The 24,874-nt window shown below is 43.1% G+C and overlaps 1 protein-coding gene across 2 annotated transcripts in view; it reads left to right on the forward strand.

The window, feature by feature from the left end:
- The window catches only part of LOC105894698 (complement C3), a 54,525-nt gene that overhangs the window by 21,375 nt on the left and 8,276 nt on the right, over positions 1 to 24,874 (forward strand). For both annotated transcript variants that reach the window (XM_042703550.1, XM_031562537.2), the window contains 26 exons: positions 83 to 274; positions 509 to 664; positions 1,408 to 1,537; positions 2,403 to 2,474; positions 2,709 to 2,903; positions 6,718 to 6,838; positions 9,782 to 9,870; positions 10,149 to 10,288; positions 11,484 to 11,699; positions 14,130 to 14,190; positions 14,452 to 14,538; positions 15,071 to 15,274; positions 16,737 to 16,812; positions 17,028 to 17,187; positions 19,668 to 19,763; positions 20,075 to 20,222; positions 20,595 to 20,758; positions 20,910 to 21,065; positions 21,269 to 21,328; positions 22,382 to 22,472; positions 22,600 to 22,648; positions 22,959 to 23,049; positions 23,184 to 23,273; positions 23,983 to 24,088; positions 24,198 to 24,287; positions 24,611 to 24,691. In XM_042703550.1, coding sequence (XP_042559484.1) covers positions 83 to 274; positions 509 to 664; positions 1,408 to 1,537; positions 2,403 to 2,474; positions 2,709 to 2,903; positions 6,718 to 6,838; positions 9,782 to 9,870; positions 10,149 to 10,288; positions 11,484 to 11,699; positions 14,130 to 14,190; positions 14,452 to 14,538; positions 15,071 to 15,274; positions 16,737 to 16,812; positions 17,028 to 17,187; positions 19,668 to 19,763; positions 20,075 to 20,222; positions 20,595 to 20,758; positions 20,910 to 21,065; positions 21,269 to 21,328; positions 22,382 to 22,472; positions 22,600 to 22,648; positions 22,959 to 23,049; positions 23,184 to 23,273; positions 23,983 to 24,088; positions 24,198 to 24,287; positions 24,611 to 24,691 — 3,121 coding nt within the window. The remainder of the gene's footprint in view (positions 1 to 82; positions 275 to 508; positions 665 to 1,407; positions 1,538 to 2,402; positions 2,475 to 2,708; positions 2,904 to 6,717; positions 6,839 to 9,781; positions 9,871 to 10,148; positions 10,289 to 11,483; positions 11,700 to 14,129; positions 14,191 to 14,451; positions 14,539 to 15,070; positions 15,275 to 16,736; positions 16,813 to 17,027; positions 17,188 to 19,667; positions 19,764 to 20,074; positions 20,223 to 20,594; positions 20,759 to 20,909; positions 21,066 to 21,268; positions 21,329 to 22,381; positions 22,473 to 22,599; positions 22,649 to 22,958; positions 23,050 to 23,183; positions 23,274 to 23,982; positions 24,089 to 24,197; positions 24,288 to 24,610; positions 24,692 to 24,874) is intronic.

Below are 24,874 nucleotides of genomic sequence, written 5' to 3' on the forward strand. Positions count from 1 at the left end.
TTTGGATTAGATGTGTGCATGTGTTCTAAAAGCCCCTGTGTGTGTTTATGTGTGTGTGTGTGTTCAATTCTTTCTCCAATAGATCCTGAACAAAGGGCAAGTTGTGCAGGCCAAAAGGTTCAAGAGACAGGGCCAGACTCTAGTGTCTTTGTACTTTCGGGTGACCAAGGACATGATCCCCTCCTTCCGTATCGTGGCATACTACCATGTGGGCTCGTCTGAGGTGGTGTCTGACTCAGTCTGGGTGGACGTGAAGGACACTTGCATGGGGACGGTAAAGATCTTTTCCGTGCAGTTTTGTGTCTTCTCACATTTACATTTGTTCTTTTGGCAGACGGTTTTATTCAAATTGACTTGCAGCGAAACATAAGATATCCATTTCCATCAGTATGCTTGTTGGTATCAAACCCATGATCTTGGTGATGGTAGCACTTTACTCTACCAGTTTAGCCACAGGAACACGTTTCACATCCTGAAACCCTCCCCCTCTCTTCTTCTCCCTCTTCAGCTGAAAGTGGAACCCTCTCGCCCTACTGCAGTCTACTCCCCCCTCGAGTCCTTCAGTCTGAAGATCACTGGAGACCCTGGGGCCAGAGTGGGTCTGGTGGCTGTGGATAAAGGAGTCTACGTCCTCAACAACAAGCACAGACTCACCCAGAGCAAGGTGATGATATGTTGTCCTCATAGTGCATAGATGATCAGTAGCAGTGTATGATCATAGACCAGAGTGGGCCTGGTGGCTGTGGATAAAGGAGTCTACGTCCTCAATAACAAGCACAGACTCACCCAGAGCAAGGTAATGATAGACACCCTGGGGCCTAGAGTGGGTCTGGTGGCCAGAGAGATATATGTGTGCCTCCTCAATAACATACTAGGGTGCTTTCTTTTAGGATTTCCAGCTTGATCCCAAATACAATCAAATTACAAAGTTCCATCCCTGTATATCAGCATTGTTGACAACAGCCAATGTGTCCATGAAAGCAATATTGATATAATATCATTCAGTAATTTTTCTGTTAATTCATAAGCCAAATGTTTGGTTTAATTCATGGGCTACATTTCAGATATCATCAACCGAGAATTAACTATCTATAAACTAATGTCTATCTGACATGTCCACAATTGTTTTGCACCAAATAATAATATGATTCGGTGTAAAATGATAGAAAAATAGTAATATGAAAATAGGTTTCATAGAATGGTGGGTATTTGATTCAGGATTTTCAATCTCATTTTTCTCTAACGTGCACTTGGACCTTGCTACTTCTCAATTGACAAGGTTATTTGATGCTGATTTGAACTATTTTTCTTCTCTTGTTTTGTCAGTCATCCCTCTGGCACTAATTATATTGATTTTGTAAGTTTATTTGTTTGTTTGCTTACTTGTTTGTGTGCATCCCGACACAGATCTGGGATGTTGTTGAGAAGTCTGACACAGGTTGCACAGCAGGCAGTGGTAAGGACAGTATGGGGGTGTTTCATGATGCTGGTCTCATCTTCAAATCAAGCACTGCTGGAGAAACAGAATCTCGTCAAGGTAGACACCACCAACACTCATGCACCAGGAACCTCTATGAAGCCTTTCTTAAGTTAATGTTCCAGCAGAAAAGCATAATGTCCTCTATCTCAATTGTTTCTGTAGGGGCCTAAACTCCATTAGCTGCGATGTGTGATCAAAAAGTTCAGAGACTGCGTCTATAAAATAGGCATAAACCTTTCATGATTAAAATGTTGTGGCCATCCCCTCCAAAGTAGTAACCTTGAGTAGTGACACACCGCTCCCAACACTCCTGTCACGCTTGTCACTCTTGTTATGCTTGGAAGACTCCTTGGAAGTCTTTAAGGGTATCCAGTGTCCAGCATCTGTGATGCATGCTTCATCCCCTTCAGCTTAAATGTCACCTTGGGGAAGAGGAAGCTTTTTTTTATTTTCGCTTTTTACCCGTGTCCCCACGGGCAATGAAGCCCGTAAAGGGGGGGCTTATCCGCTTGCGCCACAGTGCCCCCCAAGAGGAAGCTTTTTAGAGGCGAATCTCTGAACTTTCCAATCTCTGATTACACCTCCTCAGTTCCTGTAACAGCACCAACACCATGGGCTAAATTACCAGCTTGTCTGTATAATCATGTTAATAATAATAAAAATAATGATGATGATGGTGATGGTGAAGATGAAGATGAAGATGAAGATGATGATGATGATGATGATGATAATAATAATACATAGCACATGTTTGTCATTCAGGTCTCGCTCAGTCTGTATTATAATAATAATAACAATAATGATAATGATAATTATAATAATAATAATAATAATAATAATAATAATAATAATAATAATACATAGTTAATGGGTGTCATTCAGGTCTTGCTCAGTCTGTTAAGGTTGTTTTGTGTCTCCCCAGAACCCACATGCCCAAAGCCACCCAAGAGGAGACGTAGAGCCATCACCATTCAGGACTTGCAGAACTCTCTGAGTAAGTTCAGTTGCCACCACAGCCTCCAGTGGGATTTCCATCCAAATATTCATCCAAATGTTTAATTTAATTTTATTTTATATTATCATTCCAGAGTTCTACCAGGCCGAGCTAAAATTTCCATCAACTTTTATTGAAAAGGGTCAACAACATGAATTTTGAGTAACCTATTCAAATAGGTGACCCTTGAAACAGTCACACGTAATTTTCAGCACTTTTTTGTTTTCCTCTCAGCTGCTAAGTACAAGGGAACAGAGCGTCAGTGCTGTGTGGATGGAATGAAGGACAACATCATGGGGTTCACCTGTCAACGTCGAACGGAATATATCACAGATGGAGACAAGTGTGTGAAGGCCTTCTTGCACTGCTGCACGGAGATGGCCGATCAGAAGAAAGAAGCCAAAGATGAGCAACTTCATCTAGCCCGCAGTAAGAACCCCCATATCTACATATTGTGTGGAAATACACATACATGCAGACACACCCACACTCTTTCACAAACACATATACACACATACCCACCCACAAAAATGCACACACAAAATATATGTACAAACAAACACATACACACACATAAATGCAGATACATACACACATACAGTACCAGTCAAAAGTTTGGACACACCTTCTCATATTTGGAGACGTTTTTTTCATTCCATATGTGTTCTTTCACAGTTTAAATGTCTTCAGTATTAATCTACCATGTAGAAAATAATAAAAGTAAAGAAAATATTTGTAAAAAAAATTAAAGGTGTGTCCAAACTTTTGACTGGTACTGTACATATATATATATGGGCCATTCTACCGAATTGGTGCAAAGTCAGGTTGGAAATATTTTGAAAATTTGTATGTTTTATTCCCAAAACTTTGTCCGTATATATATTGTACCATATCTAAAGTACACATATCTAGTAAATGAACCGTCAATTTTTATATTGTATTTTCAGAATGTGTTGGAATGTTTTTCCTCTCCCTAAAATTGTCACTACCGAAACATGGTAATAAACTATAATAAAAACGTATTATTATTAACCTGTTCAGATTGTGTTTCCTTCCCTTCTCTGAAGAGTATTTTTACAAATATTTATTGAAGGTTTTCACAATGAAATCAATACCAAATACCAAATTTCATATTACCTCAACTTTATTGCTTAATCTTAACTCATACCATGCTTTATGTTGGGAATATTAAAAACACAAATGTTTTGTGCTTTTGCTGTCTTGTCCTCCATGATTTTCTGACCTTCTTTTGCTCCCTGTTGGATAAATCACTGATACATTTCAACTTTCCTTCTTCCTTTCGTTTCTTATTTCTTTCTCTTTCCTTCCTTAAATATTCTTGGTGTTTCACTGGGTCATCCCTCACTCTTTGTCGGTATTCTCTCAGCCTCTCTGCTCCACTTTTTCCTTTTGGCATTTTGGTGTCTTATGATTCTCTCTCTCGTGAACAATTTCAGATAGAAATCAGCATTATCTACATCTTTACCATTTAGTCCACATAACACATTTATTTCCAAATGATGGGATTGAACAACTTACCATTCCATTTTGTCACTACCGAAACGATCATGTCACTACCAAAACGATCATGTCACTACCGAAACTTTACCATATGTTTAGGTAGAGACTGTTTCGGTAGTGACTGTTTCGGTAGTGACAATTCTAGCTAAATTTGAGCATAAATAAATAATTCTAGCAAGCACATGGCTAGCAAACAAATCTTTGAAGAGGTGTACACACAAACAAACATAATACTTTGCATAAAAAAACAAAAAGTTTACTTAATTGAAGAAAAAAAGGTGTTTGGTAGTGACAATTTTTAAGGTTACACACTGATTTTCAGACTTTGGAACACATTTATATCAAAAGTATGGGATCTAGCTACTTACCATTCAGCCATGAGGGACAGTGATGCAGTATCACTGCCTGGTTATAAATGCAGGGGTGTGGCTAAAAAACAGGCTCAGCCAACGGACTAAAACTCCTGTGTTTCGGTAGTGACATGAAAACTATGGACATGATTTTTTTAAGTATAGTTTTTTTTTTTTTTAATTAAACCCACAATAAATCTAAATCTTCCAAGTTCTGTTTAAACTTAATCATAAAGATCTTTGAAATTAGATCATTGAAAAAAATCAAAAAAATCTAAAAAGTGTTATTTTTGATAACTGAAATTTAGATGTCAGGGTTGTGGACAGCTACTTCCCAATAGAAAGTACCCTATAAATGATGATTTTGTATATATTTAGCTTATCCCTATCTCATTTAATGTCTTGGGTTTAAATAGACCATAACATGTTCTTAGTAAATATCTATGTCTGAATACTTAATTGTTTTGTAAATAGTTTTTCTTGTTGTGGGACCACACTTTGCACCAATTCGGTAGAATGGCCCATATACATCCATCCATCCATACATCCATCCATCCATCCATCCATACATACGTACATACAGTCAGGTCCATAAATATTTGGACATTGACACAATTTTCATCTTTTTGGCTCTGTACACCACCACAATGGATTTGAAATGAAACAATCAAGATGTGCTTGAAGTGCAGACTTTCAGCTTTAATTTGAGGGTATTAGAACATTCCACTTCTTTGCCTTAAAAAACCTCTTTGGTTGCTTTCGCAGTATGCTTCGGGTCATTGTCCATCTGCACTGTGAAGCGCCGCCGTCCAATGAGTTCTGCAGCATTTGGCTGACTATGAGCAGATACTATTGCCCGAAACACTTCAGAATTCATCCTGCTGCTTTTGTCAGCAGTCACATCATCAATAAATACATTTACATTTACATTTAGTCATTTAGCAGACGCTTTTGTCCAAAGCGACGTACAAGGGAGAGAATAGTCAAGCTATGAGCAATAGAACCTGGTGTAACAATAAATACTACTTTACATAACAAATCTAACAAAATTAAAGAAAAAAGAAAAAGAAGGGCAGAAATGTAACTGCTGTAATTGCAAGTTACGCACTAGTCGAAGTGCCAGTTAGGACGGGAAGTGCTCTCTGAAGAGTTTGGTCTTCAAAAGCTTCTTAAAGGTAGAGAGGGATGCCCCTGCTCTGGTAGTGCTAGGTAGTTCATTCCACCAATGTGGAACTACAAATGAGAATAGTCTGGACTGCCGTACTTGCACAGACGGCAGTGCCAAACGACGCTCACTAGAAGAGCGCAGCATCCTGGGTGTAACATTTGCCCTTACAAGAGCATTTAGGTAGGTGGGAGCAGAACCATCAAGCACTCTGTAGGCAAGCATAAGTGACTTGAACTTAATTTGAGCAGCTGCAGGCAGCCAGTGGAGGTCAATGAGTAGCGGGGTGACCTGTGCCCTTTTCGGTTGGTTGAACACCAGACGCGCCGCCGCGTTCTGGATCATTTGTAGTGGTTTCACCACGCAAGCCGGCAGGCGTTGAAGTAATCAAGGCGGGAACTCACCAAGGTTTGCACCAGCAACAATACAATAGAGGAGAGGGTGACCACACCCTATAAGTGATATGAAGGGGGAGACAGTGGGCTAAGGGATTCACCTATGGGGGGAGGGGAGTGATAACAGGGTACAAAGGGTGATAGCAGGAAGGAGGCTATCTGGGGGGGGAAGGGGTTCACATGCCATTTGTTGACAGAGTACACATCCAAGAATGAGTTACAGATACAAAATAAGGCTACACTTAGTTAATGTCTTACAACAACAGAATAGCAAAATGTCCGGTTCCATCAGTCCCCCCACACACATACACATAAACTCACACAAATACATACATACAGTACATACATAAATACATACATACATACATACATACATACATACATACATACATACATACATACATACAGTACATAAATACATACATACATACATACATACATACATACATACATACATACATACATACATACAGTACCCACACATTATTTCACATACATACATACACATATATATATACATACACAAACACAAACACACACACACACACACACACACTATCTCACACAAATACAAACATATATACCCAGTGTGCCCAGACAAAACCTTGGAGCACATACACACACACACACTCAAAACCTTGGAGCAGCACAAAGAGACAAAAAAGTCTTGATCATATGTATTCATGTTAACCTCATGCGTATTCATGTGACCCTCCATTCCGTTCCATTTCTAGGTTCAGGCCTTCATACATTGTTAAAGTTGCTATATTAATGAACACAACTGAAACTGAACTTGTTCCTTTTCTACACAGGTAGTGAGGATGATGATTACTACACAGACTGGGACAACATTGTTTCCCGTTCCCAGTTCCCAGAGAGTTGGCTTTGGGATGATGGGGATCTTCCCCAGTGCCCCCCAAATGACAAACACTGGTGAGAGAGGCATGCTAACTGACAGGGAAATATGGTTCCCTATAGCAGTTGACTGCGATATAACATATGGGACGATGCGCGTGCTTTACTCTTACGAGTTGGTGAGTTTTGGGTTCTTCCCCTCACTAGCTTTGAGTGCCGCGGTTCGGCATTTAGCCTGAGAAGTTCGAGTTGCTATCTCTAGCTTGCTAGCTGGCTAGTTCTCTGACTACCTTGCTAGCTCTTTGTCTGCTACTCAACATGATTCGTTGTGATAGTTTGTACTCGTGCTAACTTTTCTCTCGTTTCAGAAATGTCGAGGCAGGCGTACCCAGACTGCGGGCACGCCAAGGATAAGGGGGACCGGCACCGCCGGTGCGTCGTCTGCCTGGGCAGGGACCACGCAGAGGCATCACTCAGCTGTGACGACCCCGCCTGCGACATCTGCACCACCATGACGCTGGCCAGAGCTACGAAGCGCCTTGCGTACTGGGAGCGCAAGGACGCAAGGAAGCCGACGCCAGGGCCGACTGGGGAGATTCCCCCAGTTGGGCTGCGTGCTCTGTCGGCTTCGGGTAGTGGGGTGTCACGCAGCCGTGCTTTCGCCACAGCCGCACCCACTAGCCCGTCTCCCTCTCCCACTCCTTCACCCGCCCTCCTGGTAACAATAGACCACGAGGCGGTGGAGCTGTCCACTGGCTTTGACGACCAGCCCGTTCCAGACCTGGACTTCGGGCTGGATACGGAGAGCCTGCTCGACTGCTCGACGAGCACGTGTCCGACGAGGAGGACACAGAGATGGATGTGGCCGAACGACCGCGGGCAACCTCTCCCCAGGTCTCGTCCAGAACCATGGGCCAGCAGCTACATGAGGTAGCACTGAGGGCGGCGGGCCGCCTGGGTCTCCCCCTCCCTCCCCCTCCCAGCGTGCAGACTTCGCTGCTGGACAGGGAGTTCTACAGCGGGCCCCCTGTAGCAGCTCCCAGCCCCATCCCCTTCTTTGCGGAGGTGCATGGGGAGCTCACAACCACATGGGCCACCCCCTACTCAGGGCGTGCCCCGGTCCCTGGTTTTGCCGCCTACCTCCACCTCGACCAGGCAAAGGAGAGCGGCTACCTCTCCTTCCCGCTGGTGGAGGACACAGTGGCGGGCTACCTGTCGCCCGCCTCCCCCACGATGCGCCTTGGCCAGACACCCCTCCTGCCCACGCGAGTGGCCAGGCACCAGGCGGCTCTGGCCGAAAAGTCGTACCTGGCGGCTGGGTAAGGAGGTAGACATGGGTTTCTGTGGACGCATTGGCCCACCAGTGGCCGGACATGCGCTTGTATGCGTTTCCCCCGGTCCTTCTCCTCCAGCATGTGCTGAGCAGAATAATGGAGGAGGGCAGAGAAATACTGTTAGTGGCTCCCCATTGGCCCAATCGGCCATGGGTTGCGGATCTGAACAGAATTTCAGTGCAACCGTCCTGGGAGCTGCCTCTTCGGAGAGACCTCCTATCACAGGCACACGGCACGATCTGGCATCCCCGGCCGGAGCCGTGGCAGCTGTGGCACCTGAACGGAGCAGGCTCCTAGCTTCAGGGCTGTCCGACTCAGTAGTGGCTACGATCCCGAGTGCTCGGGCGGTGTCGACCCGATCTCTTTATACGCTGAAGTGCAGTTTTGAACGATGGTCTGTCTCGCGTGGGTGCGACCCCATCAACTGCGCGCTGGGCGTCATATTATAATTCCTACAGCAGTTGTTTGATGAGGGGAAGGCTGCTTCCACTCTCAAAGTATACCTGGCGGCCATCTCAGCCTGTCATGCAGGTATCAATGGTAAATCCCATGCTTTATGGCTGGTGTGAGGAGTCTCAGGGTGCCTGACAGGCACCTTATACCCTCGTGGGATCTGCTGGTAGTGTTACGTGCTCTCACAGGGCTACCGTTCGAGCCCCTAGAGAAAGTGGACATGAAATTTGTTTCATTAAAAACCACGCTGTTACTGGCACTGATGTCAGCAAAGCGCGTTGGTTGGTGCGTTGCGTTGTCAGCCCATCGTGCCTTCAGTTCTCGATCACTGGGGACAAAGTGGTTATGCGACCGAATGCTGCTTACACACCTAAGGTGGTGACAACCCCATTCCTCAACCAGGTGATTGAGTTGGCAGTATTTTCACCTCCTCCTTTCCTGTCAGCGGAGGAGGAGCGTTTGAACAAGCTTTGCCTGGTGCGCGCTCTCCAGTGTTATGTGGAGCGCACGGGGGCTTTCAGACAATCTGATCAGCTGTTTGTGTGCTTTGGTGATCCCCGTTGCCTAGGAGTAAAATAAATGCCCTGTAATGTTCACCACCAGTTGCTGTATGAACTTCTTAGGAGGGCAAAAATGAGGAGTTGGTGTGTGTTTTGGCTGTCACTGTAATTCACGCATGATGGGATACGGTCCCATATGTTATATCGCAGTCAACTGCGATAGGGAACGTCTGGGTTACTTACGTAACCCCGGCTCCCTTATCAGGGACCAGATATAACAAGCGTGGCGTTTACAGTGTTTGTTCTCGGGTCTGTGTTTTAAGCTCAGTATTACAAGAGAACGATGCTTGCCCAACACGGCTATTTAAGCGCTCCTGAGGGGGCGGGCTCAGGAGAGTGATTGGACGCATCTCAGCCTTCCGGCGTGAGTGAATAGTGCTTCGATTGGTTCCGTGACTACGTCACGTCCCATATGTTATATCTGGTCCCTGCTAAGGGAACCGGGGTTACGTAAGTAACCAAGACGTTACTTTTATGAAAGAGAAATACATCTTTTTATTTCATCTACCATTTATTAATTTATTTCATCCTTTCTGATATTACTGAATTATTACATTAATTACAAAAATGTGATAATTTTAGTTGAGAATAATAATAATAATAATTCAGTCCTTTGAACAATGACATAAATGTACAATATACAGTATATGACAATTCATCACTGCCAATTCCAGCACTTCCACCTCCATTACAAAGAAGAGCTTCCTGAAAGACTCCATCACCAGTTGGCAGGTTACAGCCATCAGCATTTCAAAAACTCATGGTAAATCAGCAAGCTCACACTCTCACAGACTTCCCAAAACTCTCAGAAATCCAATGTAGAGCTCATAAAACTCACATAACTCTCTCTGAGAACTTAAAGAACTATTTCTCAGAAATCACAGAACTTTTGTTAGAAGGCATATGTAGATCTCCATTTTAGAGCTCAACACGCAGACAGACAGTCCTTTCTATCTGTATGCTGGTGCCATTTGTGCTTTAGCCACTCCATTTTCTCTCACTGTCTTGCCTTTCTTTGTGCATCCACCTCTGTTTCCTCAGGGATCTGTGTGGCGGAGCCCTACGAAATGATTGTAATGAAAGATTTCTTCATCGATCTGAAGCTGCCCTACTCTGTAGTGCGAAATGAGCAGATTGAAATCAAAGCCATCCTCTATAACTACAAAGACTACGAAATCAAGGTAACATTTTGCATTGAATCTTTAGAGAGCAAAATCACAATAACACTTGCGACACACTACAGTTTTCCAGTGTTTTGCCAGCCATTAAAAATATGTAGAAAAGTTCAAATCAAATGTGTAAATCTGCACACAAAAAAAACACTGTTTGTGATACTATGGGTAACTATAAATTAGGGGGATATGTGATTGAATCCCAAAAAGGATATAAACGCTAATTGATTGAATAGGTGCCAATCGCCACAGGTTTGTCCGGTGAGAACAATGATGAATGTCAAGTAAATTCCCAATGATGATGGATTTTATTAGCACACACACACTCTCAAGACATGAATGGCAAGATGGACATGAACTGACTGTTGAACCATGTTGGAAGTATCCGTGTAAAGGATTGATTTGATGAACAGTGATACAATGATCTGTGTAAAAGGATGAACATTGAACCATGAATCCGTGTTTTCTATGGAATGATAAAAATAACAAATATATACAGATATTAATAATTATGTACAACACATATTTACACACATGATTAATATTACGGCTACAACATGAAGGTGGATCTGTCCCTTTTTCCCCCGTGCTGCATTCCATTTACCCCATTACCAACGGTAACTCTTTGAAATTGCGGAATAACTGATTAAAATATGATGAGATAGTAAATTATTACAACCCTACATGAACTAACATCTATACTATATACTGTTGACATGAAACAGACTAATTAGCGAAATCACACATATAACAACACTCACTTTCTGAACATCGCACGACAAGAATGATCGTTAATGTCTCTGACTGTGATCTTGACTCGTCCAACGCAAATCCAATAGGTGATGTACTCCTCCAACTTCTCTTGATCAACAACCGGACAGAGGTGGGTCGGATGTATATAGGAGTGATGAGGGGAGAGTTGAAACCGGCTTGGGGCTAGAAACTGTTCAGTAGTTTTCCACTGTGCATGAGCCCCTACGGAAAATCTGGGAATACGCAATTGGGTGAGCTTTCTGTGGTCCCCAATCTCATGAGTGGCCTGCAAAACGGGGTGCACAGCTGGACGCCGCTGGTAGAGGCAGCCTTCTGAACAGTACAAATGATTGACTTTGAATTGTATGGGTTTGCCCATGAATAAAAACAAACAACCGATGTACTGTAATAGGGTTAAACACCAAAGAGACACTCTCTCTCCATCTGCCAGGTGCGTGTGGAGCTTTTGGAGACCAAGGACGTGTGCAGCGTGGCCACCAAGAAGGGCAAGTACCGCGACACCATTGAAATGGATGCCATGACGTCACGAGCAGTTCCCTTTGTCATGATCCCCATGCAGCTGGGCAAACACACCATCGAGGTGAAGGCATCTGTGTACGACAAGCCACACCTCCACGATGGTGTCAAGAAGGACCTGCTGGTGGTGGTGAGTGTATCTCCAGAAACAAACAAACAAACAAACAAGCAAACAAATCAGTAGAAGGCTGCATGGCTGGCTGGATGGATGAATGGTGGGATAGATAGATAGTTGGATAGATTAATGGATTGATGGATGGGTGGATGGATGGATGGAGGGATAGACAGATAGTTGTATAGATGGGATGATGGATTGATGGATGGATGGATATAGAGGCTAAAGGGCCCGTCACACCATAACGTTCTGGTGAACGTTCTATGACGTTAGAGGAAATGTTGGTAATCGCCCATGGTTGCTGGTATAGCGCCATAAGAGCGTTGTGTGGACGCTGGTGACGCTGGTAATCGGCGGTAATTGGCGGAGAACGCCGGTCCAAAAAAAAAGTTTTGAACATGCACAAAAGTTCTCACCAGCATTCTTCAACGTTTAATTTTAAACGCTGGAGAATGCTGAAGAGCGTTAGTGGAAGGCTTTACTAACGTTGCACTCGTTTGGCTATCTAGTCAGTCGTTACCCTAGCGTTACTTGGTTGTTATTAACCGTTTGCTTTGCAGTGAACAACTCACTGGCGACCTGTCAACGACCACTGAACGGACCCCTAGCGCACACAGCGTGTGACTAACGTCAAACGAACGCCATATGGCGTCCAATGAGCGTCCAATGAGCGTCATTTGAGCGTTTCCCGAACGTCCATGCATGTGGGTAGGGTAGACTGAGTACAGTTGAGACATGTGTACAGTTGATACAACCGAAATAACTTATGTGCGTAACAATCCTGAGACGTGATTTTTAGTTTTCACATGCCTACTAACGTCCTCTTTGATCCCGGGAAATTTGAGCACCTAACCCATCTCCCGTACAAAGATATCGGTGAAAGTTTTTTCACCAAGGGAAGATCTTAATTTTATCATGTCCCTTCTACAATGAATATGTTATTAACCATATGTGATCAACAAACGCAACTTACATCATTGCAAACGTTATTCTGTGCACTATAAATCTACATATTCCATGCTATCATGTCATGCAAGCTCATTGCATAATCTAGCAAAAAGCGTGAGATGGTCAGCGGGGTACAGTTGAGACACAATGTCTCAACACAATGTCTCAACTGTACCTGCGATAAGCAGGTTAGAAATCAAAGTTAGACAACGAACAAAGCAAAGTAAAATAAAATGTTATATTTTTGTCCTATATTAATGGGTGTCTTTTCAAACATGAAAGTACTAAGAATGATTTATCGTGGGGTCTAAATAAGCAAGGTGGGAGATGGGGTACAGTTGATACAGCTTGTGATATAGCCTGTATTTTCAATCCTTGGTCAGTCACCATCAATGGGTTTAAATGGGTGTCTCAACTGTACTCAGTCTACCCTATATAAACCGATGCTTTTCAAGCAGGGTTCAGTTGATTTTGGGCTACCGTAGAGAACACCCATTATGGAGGATCCAGAAAGACTAAGGAGGGTATATATGCTTGCTATAGCGCAGCATGAAGTAGATGTACTGAACTTGAACATAGCTGAGCATTGTTATAGCTGGTGCTGTTCCATGGCAGATGGATATGATATGAAGACTCTTGTGACATGGACAATAATAATAAACATTAAGAAACACAAATTCAGTGTCAAATTTAAATCATTTATTTTAATAACATAAAACCCCAGGAATAACACCCCTTATTTCGTAAATCACAGTAATAATAAGAGTAAATCAATATAACATTAAACAATTAAAGGAAATAATAATCATAATCACACATTCACACAAGTATTAATGCCTGCTCGGCCTCATCCAGGTCCCCCTGAGTTTTGGCTATGATCGCCTTCAACTGGAATTACACAAGTAAACAATAAGCAATAAACAATTGTCTTTCACTTGTTATTCAATATCGTAGTATATTTATATGAATAAGTCAGTATTTCTGGTGTGTCACACCTTGGATGGGCTCTTCCTCGTGGTGTTGTTCTTTGTCCGTGGTGTTTGCATTCTTCTTCCTTGCAGCGCGGGTAGCAGAAGCCCCCCTCACACCTTTCGTCTTGGCGGCATGATGTTCACTGTTCAGGACAACTGAATCCACTGATTTTCCAGCGTTTTATACCCGTTTGACCATAAAACCCACACACCAGCAAAACACTATTCTGTCGTTATTCACACGTTAGTCTTACGTTGACTAATCGTTCGTCGCGCAACAGTGACACGTCATCACACGCTAATAGTTTTCTGGGGTGTCTTACTTGGTCGCTGTTACACGCTCCTCATGTGTCAGTCCCACGCTAGTCATGCGTCAGTCCCACGCGTTAGTCACACGTTAGATGTGTCCACCTCGCCCTAGAACGCTCAAAATTGAACAATTAGAACGTTCAGAGAAAGTTGACCAGAACGTTATGGTGTGACGGGGCCTTAAAGGTGGATGGATGTAATTTCTTTTTTATCTCAGTCTGAAGGTGTACGGACGGAGGTTCCTGTGAAGAAAGTCTTTCTGAACCCAGCAGGTCATGGTGATTGTGAATCATCATCAGTTGGATCATTGACAGTTATTCTATATTAACTATTATTATTATCATTATCATTATTATTAGAAGTAGTAATAGTAGTAGTAGAATGTATAATATATAAAGTACATGACACTTTAGTAATACCTTTGTATTAATATTATTATATTTAAAAATATTATTCTATTGCTGCAATTCCTTCATTCTTTTTCTCTCACTCCGTATATCTCTATATGTCTCTCACTCTCCTACCTCCTACCTCACAAGGTGGGCAACAAATTGAGGAAATTCTGAGCAAAATCCCAAAGAAACAGGTGCCCGGCACACCGGCCAGTACTTACTTCTCGGTCTCAGGTTGGTGCCAACCCTTACCTCTCTGTTAGACCACCTGTGTCTTTTTAAGCCTTCCCTTCCTATGAGCCCAGTGTGCTCTGATTGGTCAGCTATGCAGGAAATAAGGATTGTGTGTGCAAGATTACCTCATCTTGTATCAAATGAAAGCGGCCGGAATTCCAACAAGGTGTTTGAAGCCGCTGAGTTCAGTGCTTTAGTTTGGAGAGAGTTACTCCCTCTGCCATGTGCTTTGGGCTTTTAAAATTGGCAGACCATTTACATGCATCAAAAGCTATATAACACAATAAAGGAAAGGGAAAAGCATAATAGGTCCTCTTTAAATAGATTTGTTAGGAATGCATTTTTACTTACCTTTTTTTCTGCACTGAGGATGCGATAACCTTGAACTTTTCCACTGTATTTATTAATTCCACTTACATTTTTTCTGTGTTCTTCACCTAATTTTGATTGTGAGCTCATTATTCCGATCTTATAAGATTTGCTTTTTATAATATTCCATGAATATTGAGGATGTGACTGTGTGTCTTATCAGGGGAGCAGATCAGCCAGACCATTGAGCAAGCCATCACAGGACACTCCATGGGCTCCCTCATCCAGCAACCCGGAGGCTGTGCAGAGCAGACCATGAGCTCCATGACACTTCCCCTCATCGCCACCCACTACCTGGACTCCACCGTCCAATGGGAGAAGGCGGGGCTGGAGAAGAGAGACAAAGCCATCGAATACATCAAATTTGGTGAGTCAGGACTATGCAAACATAAACATTACTGAGTCACAGACTGTCAAATACATCAACATGGGTAAGTCATGACTATTCAATACATAAATATAAGTCAGTCACAGACTATAAAATACATCAACATGGGTGAGTCATGACTATTCAATACATAAATATTAGTAAGTCCAGGGGCGAAGGTGTGTGTGTGGTTGGGGGGGAGGGATTTCCCCTTAAAAATTCCAAATCTTAATTAACTTCCTGCATTTTTACACTTCCTTTATGTTCATATTGTGTAAATAACATCATGTTTTAAAGTATTCTACATTGTTCAGCATGTCCTACTAACCATAACCCTGTGTTATAATCTGCCATCAAACATGTAAAATCATCATTCTCTTAACCACAGACAAAACTGGCAGTGAGGTTTTCATTTTGTCCATTGTGCTAAAACTAAACAGTGTTGCCTACAATAAACAACAATATAAGTGCATTGGACAAAACCATTTATAACACAAGTATCCGAGCAGGTAGGGTAATTGCCCCCTGTCTTTTTGAGAAGTTACATTTACATCATAAAAAAAACAATGTTAGCTTTACTTATTAGACCTGTCACTATCACCTAAGTTTAAAGCTTTTGGTCTGTATTTTACCACAATGACTTACTTTGTTGTCCCTGCCATCCAATCGGAAAAGGCAAGTTCAATTTCCGACAGCTATTGAGTGCGTATCATCAGGGTCCCTTCTTGACTTGACAACTGCAGCACTTCAGTGCAGATGTTTTGGCAGTAGTTTATGTTTATGTTTAGAAGTTTGGTCATCATCCCCCACGGTTTCAACACCCATGGTGAATGAATGGGTGAAATACAACAACATGGGTGAGCCACACAATGCAAATAGGCCTACACCAACACGGGTGAGCGACAGACATCAAAAACATCAACATAATAGGAAGACCTAAAGATACAGAAAGGGTGTGTGTGTAAATATTTTTGTGTATGTATAAGTGTGTGTCTGTGTAAGTATGACAGATATGTGCGTGTAATTCTTAGCATTTGCTAGCCTGGGTGCCAGCCAAACTTAGCCCCGCCCACAACATTTGAGGTCGGGAAGTTCGGTCTGGCATTGCTCCGTTGGGGAGAAACTATGCCCGAATCAGATTCTGTTCGTACCAATCAAATTGTCAGGGCGGGCTTTATACGATGATGGACAGATGATCAACAGTAACGTAATCAACCACATTACCGAAGAGCGCTTGGGTTGAATTCGTTTTCAACAAACATGGCTGCCGCTGGAGAGCTGATTGGCTGATTGGATGTAGGTCTATCCAATTGAGCGAAGAGGCATTTTTTTTCTGGTTCGGTTGAAACACGCCCCATAATCACAGCCCAATGGAGCAGTATCAGACTCATATTCTGACTAGAATTATGAGTATGACAACGTCAGGCTAAGCATTTGCATCTCTTGCTTTCATTCTCTGTAGGTTATCAGCGAGAGTTGTCCTTCCGTAAAACAGATGGGTCTTATCCCATTTATAAACTAAACCACAGCAGCGCTTGGTGAGTTGTGTTCACACGGCAACATGACTCATTATAGTAATGATGTCATCACATGAAATAATACTGATGTTATATTATATTAATTAGCCATGCTCTATCTATCTATCTCTTGATCAATCTGTCTGTCTGTCTGTCTGTCTGTCTGTCTGTCTCTCTCTCTCTCTCTCTCTCTCTCTCTCTCTCCCCCTCCCTCCCTTCCCCACCAACCCCTTTAGGCTAACAGCGTACGTGGCTAAGGTTTTTGCCATGGCCAGTAACATCATTAGCATTCAGGAGAACGTGATCTGTGACGCCCTCAAGTGGCTGGTGCTGTACTCCCAGCAGCCAGATGGCATCTTCAGGGAGACCGCCTATGTGTACAGTGCAGCGATGGTGGTATGGGATACTCAATGAGAGTCACTCTGAAAACGTAATGATGTTCTCTAAACAAAGTTCAGGAGGAACCCATAGGGATGGTTGACAGACGTCACAGGCTCCAGCATAGCTTCCCATAGGCCAGTGGTTCCCAAACTTTTTACAGTCCTGTACCCCTTCAGACATTCAATCTTCAGCTACGCCCCCCCCCCCCCCCCCCCTATTATTGAGTGAATAATATGTGCCACAAGTGACCCAAACCTTCTAAGGTTGTGGTTTGCCAGCCATCAACAGAACAGAAGACTAAAAAATTATTATTTGCAGGCGATTGGGAAGATGAGCGACCGTAGCGGACCGTTGTGTCAACCGTTGAACAGGGGGGCGTGGCCGGAGCGGAGTTCAGCACAGACGTGACATTTTCTCAGTAGTTTTGTTTTTTAATTAATGCTTGTTCATCGTTGCGATCGTTGTTGTGTTTATTAGAAAGAAATACAGCCTTGCACAAAAAGATGTTTCCGTTTGAAAGTTGCAATTCTGTTTCAAAGGGTACATTCCGCGAATTCCGTCCGTTTTCCGTTATCGCGGAAATGTTCTCCCCGCGTACCCCCTGAACCACTTTGTGTACCCCAGTTTGGGAACCGAGGCCATAGGCAGACGTTAAGTAAGGGAGCCAGAAATTTGCTGACCACAGTGAATTGGAAGAACAGGATTTCATACATCCAACGCCTAATCCAGGCGTTTCTCAGGATATAGTCGCTTTTTCGGCGTGTCCAGCGGGACTCCTAGCCTAACTCTTGTCCTTTTCAGAATTCTGACTTGCTTTCTCATGCTACACAGAGGTCATTAATTCAGTTTTCCCAAGAAGTCTTGCATTTTCACTCTACACCGAGGTCATTCATCAAACAGTCGCACAGAGCTTATCAAACATATTTCCATAATCTCCAGCAGTTCCTAACGGGGAACTCACCTTTACACGCATTAGCACTTTTTTCGACCAATGTAAGTTATGCAGTCAGAGTGACTGTGGAATCAAGTCCCCTATTGACGTCGAGCTACATAATAGAGTTTCATGGGGATCAAACCCATAGCATGCACCCTCTGCTCTGGCTTCGACCATGATGCACCACTGTTCATAGTTCCCAACGTAAATATTTAGGGAAACAAGACCCATCGTCGACCTGGGGGGTATTCGTCGTAGCTCGCTAAACGGTTTAGCGAGCTAATTTTCAGGCTAAGATAAAAAACACCCCTCTTTTTGGTTCGTGGAAGCAACTTTTGATAAATCACCATAGTTACATATCGATTAGCACTAACCTGCTCCAGGGCAGGCTAACTTAAGTGTAGCTGGATAAGCTTGGCACACCCCCGGAAAAAGGAGGGATCCCATTGACCAAGGACTGATATTAGAGTTAGATTAGCGGAGGGAGAGAGTTATTTGCGATCGCCAAGATCCATTATTCTTGTATGAGCGCTACCGATTCAGCCGACAAGGAATCATTCATTTACAAGACCTTCTCGAGTCATTTATTGCAAACACCACATTGACTGTCTTGCGCTTTTTTGCGAGTGGTACATTTTTGTAGTGTCGGTAATGCGGAGAACAAAGCACTCATAATTATATGAGTGTTAATAGTACACCATAGCATATCATTATTGTGGAAAATGATTACGGTGGACTCATGATAAGAAGAGAGAGAAATACAGACAATTTATTTTCACTGCTTCAATTTATTGCATTTGTTATTAATACATTTAGTCATTTAACAGACGCTTTTATTCAAAGCGACTTCCAAGGAAATGTAAAACTACATCGAGGAAGGAGGTGAGGGGATTTGAACTAGCAACCATGCAGATTCAAACCGGTAGAGGAAACCTCTGTACTAGCTGACACTTGCCGTCGATTATTCATACATAGATATCACCCTATAAACATCCCAACACACCTTGCTCTCACAGCGGTGGTGGTGTTGAATTTTGCCATGATTATGGTCTTGTATTCTTCATAAGCGTTCATGTTCATCTCCTACTCGGCAGCGGAGAAAAAAAGAGCCCTTTTCTTTGAGTTTAGAACCATTATACCGTTAGAAAATCATGGTTTTGGTGATCGACCTTTCCTGCCTTTTGAAGTAGGACGTGCACGCGCAAATGCCATGATAACTTTAGCCTGGTTGAAATTAACCACATGAATAGGATGCGGATCAGCCGTTAACGAACCGATATTTGCTGTTCTCAATCAGCTCGCTAATCTTAACGGGCTAAAAGGCCAATTGATTAACTTAGCTTCAATCCTACGACGAACGTACCCCTGTTAGCACACCCAGCATCAACAATAATTCGTCTTGAGGAAGCAACTGCTTAGCTGAAGCCGGCACCAACTCAGCTTTGAAGGTGATGCCCATTTACCCTGATTTCCAGCATCTATTCAGGAGCCCTCGCATTCAGCGTGCACCCCTAAGTACAGGCCTATGGACTTGGACCAATGTGTTGTCATGTGTTTCCAGGGTGGCGTAAGAGGAAATGATGAGGACGCTTCTATGACGGCGTTTGTGCTGATCGCCATGCAGGAGGGCAGTCATCTTTGCATCGAGACTGTTGCTGTAAGTCTCACCACTTTGGACTCTCTGGCAACACAATAAAGACTGTCTTGCTACTTTGACTCTACTGTTTAAGATTCCAACTGTTGGCATGCCAACTGTTCTGTATCTTAAACAGTAAAGTCGCAATGCTTAATGGTAACCAACACATGTCTATGATTTGGGTGTATCTTCCAACAACTATTTCAATTCATGTTGTTTTTTATGTATATTTCAAATGCTAAAAAGTCAGGCACATGATATGATTAAGGAGTGGATTGGTATAACTGTAATAATAAATCTATTCTTTCTGGCCCATATGATCCACACCACAGAGTCTTCCAGCCAGCATGAAGAAAGCTCGTGAATATCTGGAAGGCCGGCTAAGGACATTGACCAATCCCTACGCTGTTGCCATGGTTTCCTATGCCCTTGCCAACGAAAAAAAACTGAACCAGGAGATCCTGTTCAAACATGCTACAGGTGGGCTGGGAAGTTTGGTGTGATTTAGCATAGTGATGACAACAGGAACCACGTGAGTGTATAATCAAACCTAAGCAAGTTGTTTACATTGAGAAGAGATATGCACCAAGCACCGGAGGGAGGGCTCCCGCTTCCTGCCTTGAATGTTTTAATGATTGGAGGGGGAAGGGGGTAATGGTGTAATAATTGTATTGATAAATTGATAAATTGTAGAAAATATGTGATATTAAGTAGAAGCAAAGGACCCCATGTAAAAAAACAGTAAAACCTCTTTCCGGTTGAACATGTCCTCACTGGCATGTTGTGTTCTTGCAAGTGGTACTACGACTAGTCTAATGGCAAAAAATGACATATTGTTTTCCAAACCTTTAGGTGGCACTCACTGGCCAGTCCAAGGCAATCATCTCTTCACTCTGGAGGCCACAGCGTATGCCCTTCTTGCCCTGGTGAAGGCAGAGGAGTTTGAGAAGGCAGGTCCCATCGTGAAGTGGCTGAACGAACAGCAGAAATATAGAGGAGGCTACGGATCCACACAGGTGAAGCACTATGCATATTAGTAGTCATAAAGAACAATAGTAGGTGGATAATTTGCCATTGTGTTGTTGTCAGTCATCAGTCCTCTCTCAGCTGACTCCTGGTAGCTGAAAGACACTAATCACCAACCACCTCTGCTTTCAACCTCACCAGTCCACCATCATGGTGTTCCAGGCTGTGGCTGCTTACATAGAGCAGGTCAAGCAGCAGGAGCAGAACATGGAAATTGACATCAAGGTCTCCGGGCGCACCAAGCCTATTAAGTGGACTTTCACCAAAAGCAATGCCTTCCTAACCCGATCAGACAAGGTGTGAGCACTGTTTGTTTTTTGTTTGTTTGTTGAACATTTAAAATGCAATGCATTTTCATTTGCAATTGCCAACACTAATATTTGTTTCATGTATCTGGTTTGTTGTGTAACAGAATGTTCTATCAAAGAATTTCATGTTTTCATATGTCATGTTTTATGTTCAATACAATATGATATAATATGATATTTGCTGACTTGCAGATGGACATGAACCAAAACCTGACTGTGCATGCCACTGGGACTGGGGAGGCAACTCTGTCGGTAAGGCTCACGTAGACATAGATGAAAGACTTACATGTCGTCATTTTAGTTAACAAATCGTACAATTTAACGAAACAGACCTTATCTCAAAAATGGAAATGCACTGTAAGGCCGAGTTTTGACATACATCCAACGCCTAATCCAGGCGTTTCTCAGGATATAGTCGCTTTTTCGGCGTGTCCAGCGGGACTCCTAGCCTGAATCTAGTCCTTTTCAGAATTCTGTCATGCTTTCTCATGCTACACAGAGGTCATTAATTCAGTTTTCCCAAGTAGTCTTGCATTTTCACTCTACACCGAGGTCATTCATCAAGCAGTCGCACAGAGCTTATCAAAGACATTTCCATAATCTCCAGCAGTTCCTAACGGGGAACTCACCTTTACACGCATTAGCACTTTTTTCGACCAATTTAAGTTATGCAGTCAGAGTGACTTTGGATTCAAGTCCCCTATTGACCTGGAGCTACACAATAGAGTTTCATGGGGATCAAACCCATAGCATGCACCCTCTGCTCTGGCTTCGACCATGATGCACCACTGTTCATAGTTCCCAACGTAAATATTTAGATAAACAAGACCGATCGTCGACCTGTTATCACACCCAGCATCAACAATAATTTGTCTCGAGGAAGCAACTGCTTAGCTGAAGCCGGCACCACCTCAGCTTTGAAGGTGATGCCCATTTACCCTGATTTCCAGCATCTATTCAGGAGCCCTCGCATTCAGCGTGCACCCCTCACCCCCCCCCCCCCCCCCCCCCCCCCCGCCCCACACCTTAACCCCCAACCCCCACCCACACCACCACCACCAGCTCATCAACCATGGATTTGCCCCTCTGAATGGAGTTTTCTATAATAATGGGAGCTCGCACGTGATCTCCACTATAGGCAACTCAGAGCCACGGCCAGCTACCAAAGCCAAACATACTTATTATCAGCTCTCTAAATCAAGCCTTCTGATGGGAAAACTAGTGACCTGAATGATGAAATAAATCTGAATATAGTTGTTGAGTGTTTTGAAACTGGGTGGTATCTTTTTTTTTATCTTTGTCCAGGTAATGACTCTGTACTATGCCATGCCCAGTGACATAACCACAGAATGCAAGATGTTTGATTTAGAGGTGAAGCTGGAGAAGCAAGACAAAGGTACGATTAGTGGCTTGACGAGCAGAATGCCAGTTCATAACCAATCAGATGACTCTTATTCATTTCAAAGTGATGTAACACAATGCCAATTGAGTAACCAATCAGATTCTTCTTATTCGTTCCACAGTAACATACATGGATGCCACTGAAACGTACCTGCTCACCATTGATGTCTTGTAAGTTCATAATATCTCTCTGAGACATAGGGGCTTTGCTGACATATTTGTACAGCAGATACAGAGATTGTGCACACTTGCAAACACACATGTACATGCACAGTCACAACCTCTCACACATCCACATCTCTGCATGCACGCTCACTCACAAATCTCTGATTTTATGAATGATCCTATGTCAGCTTAAACAGTTGACATGTACACAATAGCCAAAATGACACAATAATCTGCTAACTTCAACCTCAGAGGTAAACGGACATGAAAGGTTTATGGCAATCTGGACTTGAAATGTGTTCATCATTATCCTCAGGTACCTGTCAAAAGAACGTCATGCTACCATGTCCATCCTGGACATTGGACTGCTGACTGGCTTCAGGGTGGATGAAACTGATCTCATGAGAGTGAGTGGCCTAACAATATAATGTAGTTGCTGTTGGTGTTGTTGTTGTTTAATCCAAGGTTAGACAGAGCAGGTTGAAAAAAAGTTGAAAAAATGCAGGGACTCATTGCTTTCTGGCTTCTCTCCTGCTTGTAGTTGTCCACAGGTGCAGACAGGTACATCCAGAAATTTGAGATGGACAAGATGCTGTCAGACAGAGGCTCCCTCATTATCTACCTGAATCAGGTGCACCGTCAAGACATATGTCTGTCTGTCTGTCTGTCTGTCTGTCTGTCTGTCTGTCTGTCTGTCTGTCTGTCTGTCTGTCTGTCTGTCTGTCTGTCTGCCTGCCTGCCTGCCTGTCTGTCTGTCTGTCTGTTTGTCTGTCTGCTTCTGTTTCTGTCTCTGAAAGGTGCAATCCACAATTATAATACCATACACTATTAGGCTGCATAGAGGTATCAGCACAAAAACAAACTTGGATGTTTGTGCACAGCCCTTGCTCTGTAAATAGGAAACACAAATTGCAGCTTGGACCAAGCCATTAAGAATCCCAGCCAATCAACATGGGGTGATTTAATTGTCTTTTGAGCTCAAATATCAACAATCATTCGTGAACCGTTTACCTCTTACCTAATCTGTTTTCTTTTTTTCCCTAACCTCCATTACATTTTCTCATTCTGGATCAACAAAAAATGCCCTTCTCTCCATCATATTCCCTTTTGTGTTTACCTCTCTTCCTCACTTTGTTTCTCTCTCTCATTAACTCTATCTCTCATTCTCTCTTTGTTTCTACCACTCTCTCTCTCGTTGCCTTTCTCTCTCCCTCTCTCTCTCTCTCTCTCTCTCTCTCTCACTACCTCTCGCTCAATCCCTGCCACCCTCTCTGTCTCTGTCTCTCCTTATCTGTCTCTCTCTCTCTCTCTCTCTCTCGCTCTCTCTCTCTCTCTTTCAGGTCTCTCATACCAGAGCAGACAAAATTGCTTTTAGGATCCACAAGATGATGGAGGTGGGTCTGCTTCAACCTGCTGCAGTGACTGTGTACGAGTATTTTGATATGGGTAAGGAAAGACACACAAAACATGACTGGAGAGAGAAAGAGTGACCTCATCCTGCAGCAATTCTACATCAACTCATTAATGTAAAAACATTTTCTTGGTTTAATTTCAGATAACCGCTGTGTGCGGTTCTACCACCCTCTAAAGATGGGTGGCGAGCTGAACAGGATCTGTTACAAAGACCTCTGCAAGTGCGCTGAAGGTAGGTTACCAGGTTAGCAGGTAGTTTACCTGCATATCAGTCCATCCCATTGCCACGCTATAGTTACCGTCTTGTGCACACTGATCTACTTCCCCAGTGTTCTTGTCTTTAATATTTTCTCTAGTCTCACCTCAATAAATAAAAACTCTAGTGTACTTAATTTCAACTTTAGTACACAGAATTTCCCTGAATCATTTCCTGGGGGCTAATAATTTGTTCACACTCTCCCTTCTATTTACAGGCTGTGACCACACCCTTAGTTATTCTTTCTCTGTGTGCTTGTGTGTGAGATAGATAATGTGTTTGTTCCTGATAACTTATAGAAAGCTGCTGTATTCAGAAGACAGGAGAAGTGAATGACGGTGACAGATCTGACAAGGCTTGCGAACAAGGCGTGGACTATGGTGAACACACCTTTCATTTGTGTCTGTGCGTGTGCGTGTGCGTTTGTGAGAGAGAGAGAGAGAGAGAGAGAGAGAGAGAGAGAGAGAGAGGGGTTGTGTGTGTATGTCTAGTGAGGTTGAGGTTGTATGCGTGTGTGTATAAGAGATAGAGAAAGTTTTTGAGCAAGAGAGGTTGTGTGTGTG

Source organism: Clupea harengus, chromosome 24 (genome assembly GCF_900700415.2).
Source record: "Clupea harengus chromosome 24, Ch_v2.0.2, whole genome shotgun sequence".
Taxonomy (NCBI): Eukaryota; Metazoa; Chordata; class Actinopteri; order Clupeiformes; family Clupeidae; genus Clupea; species Clupea harengus.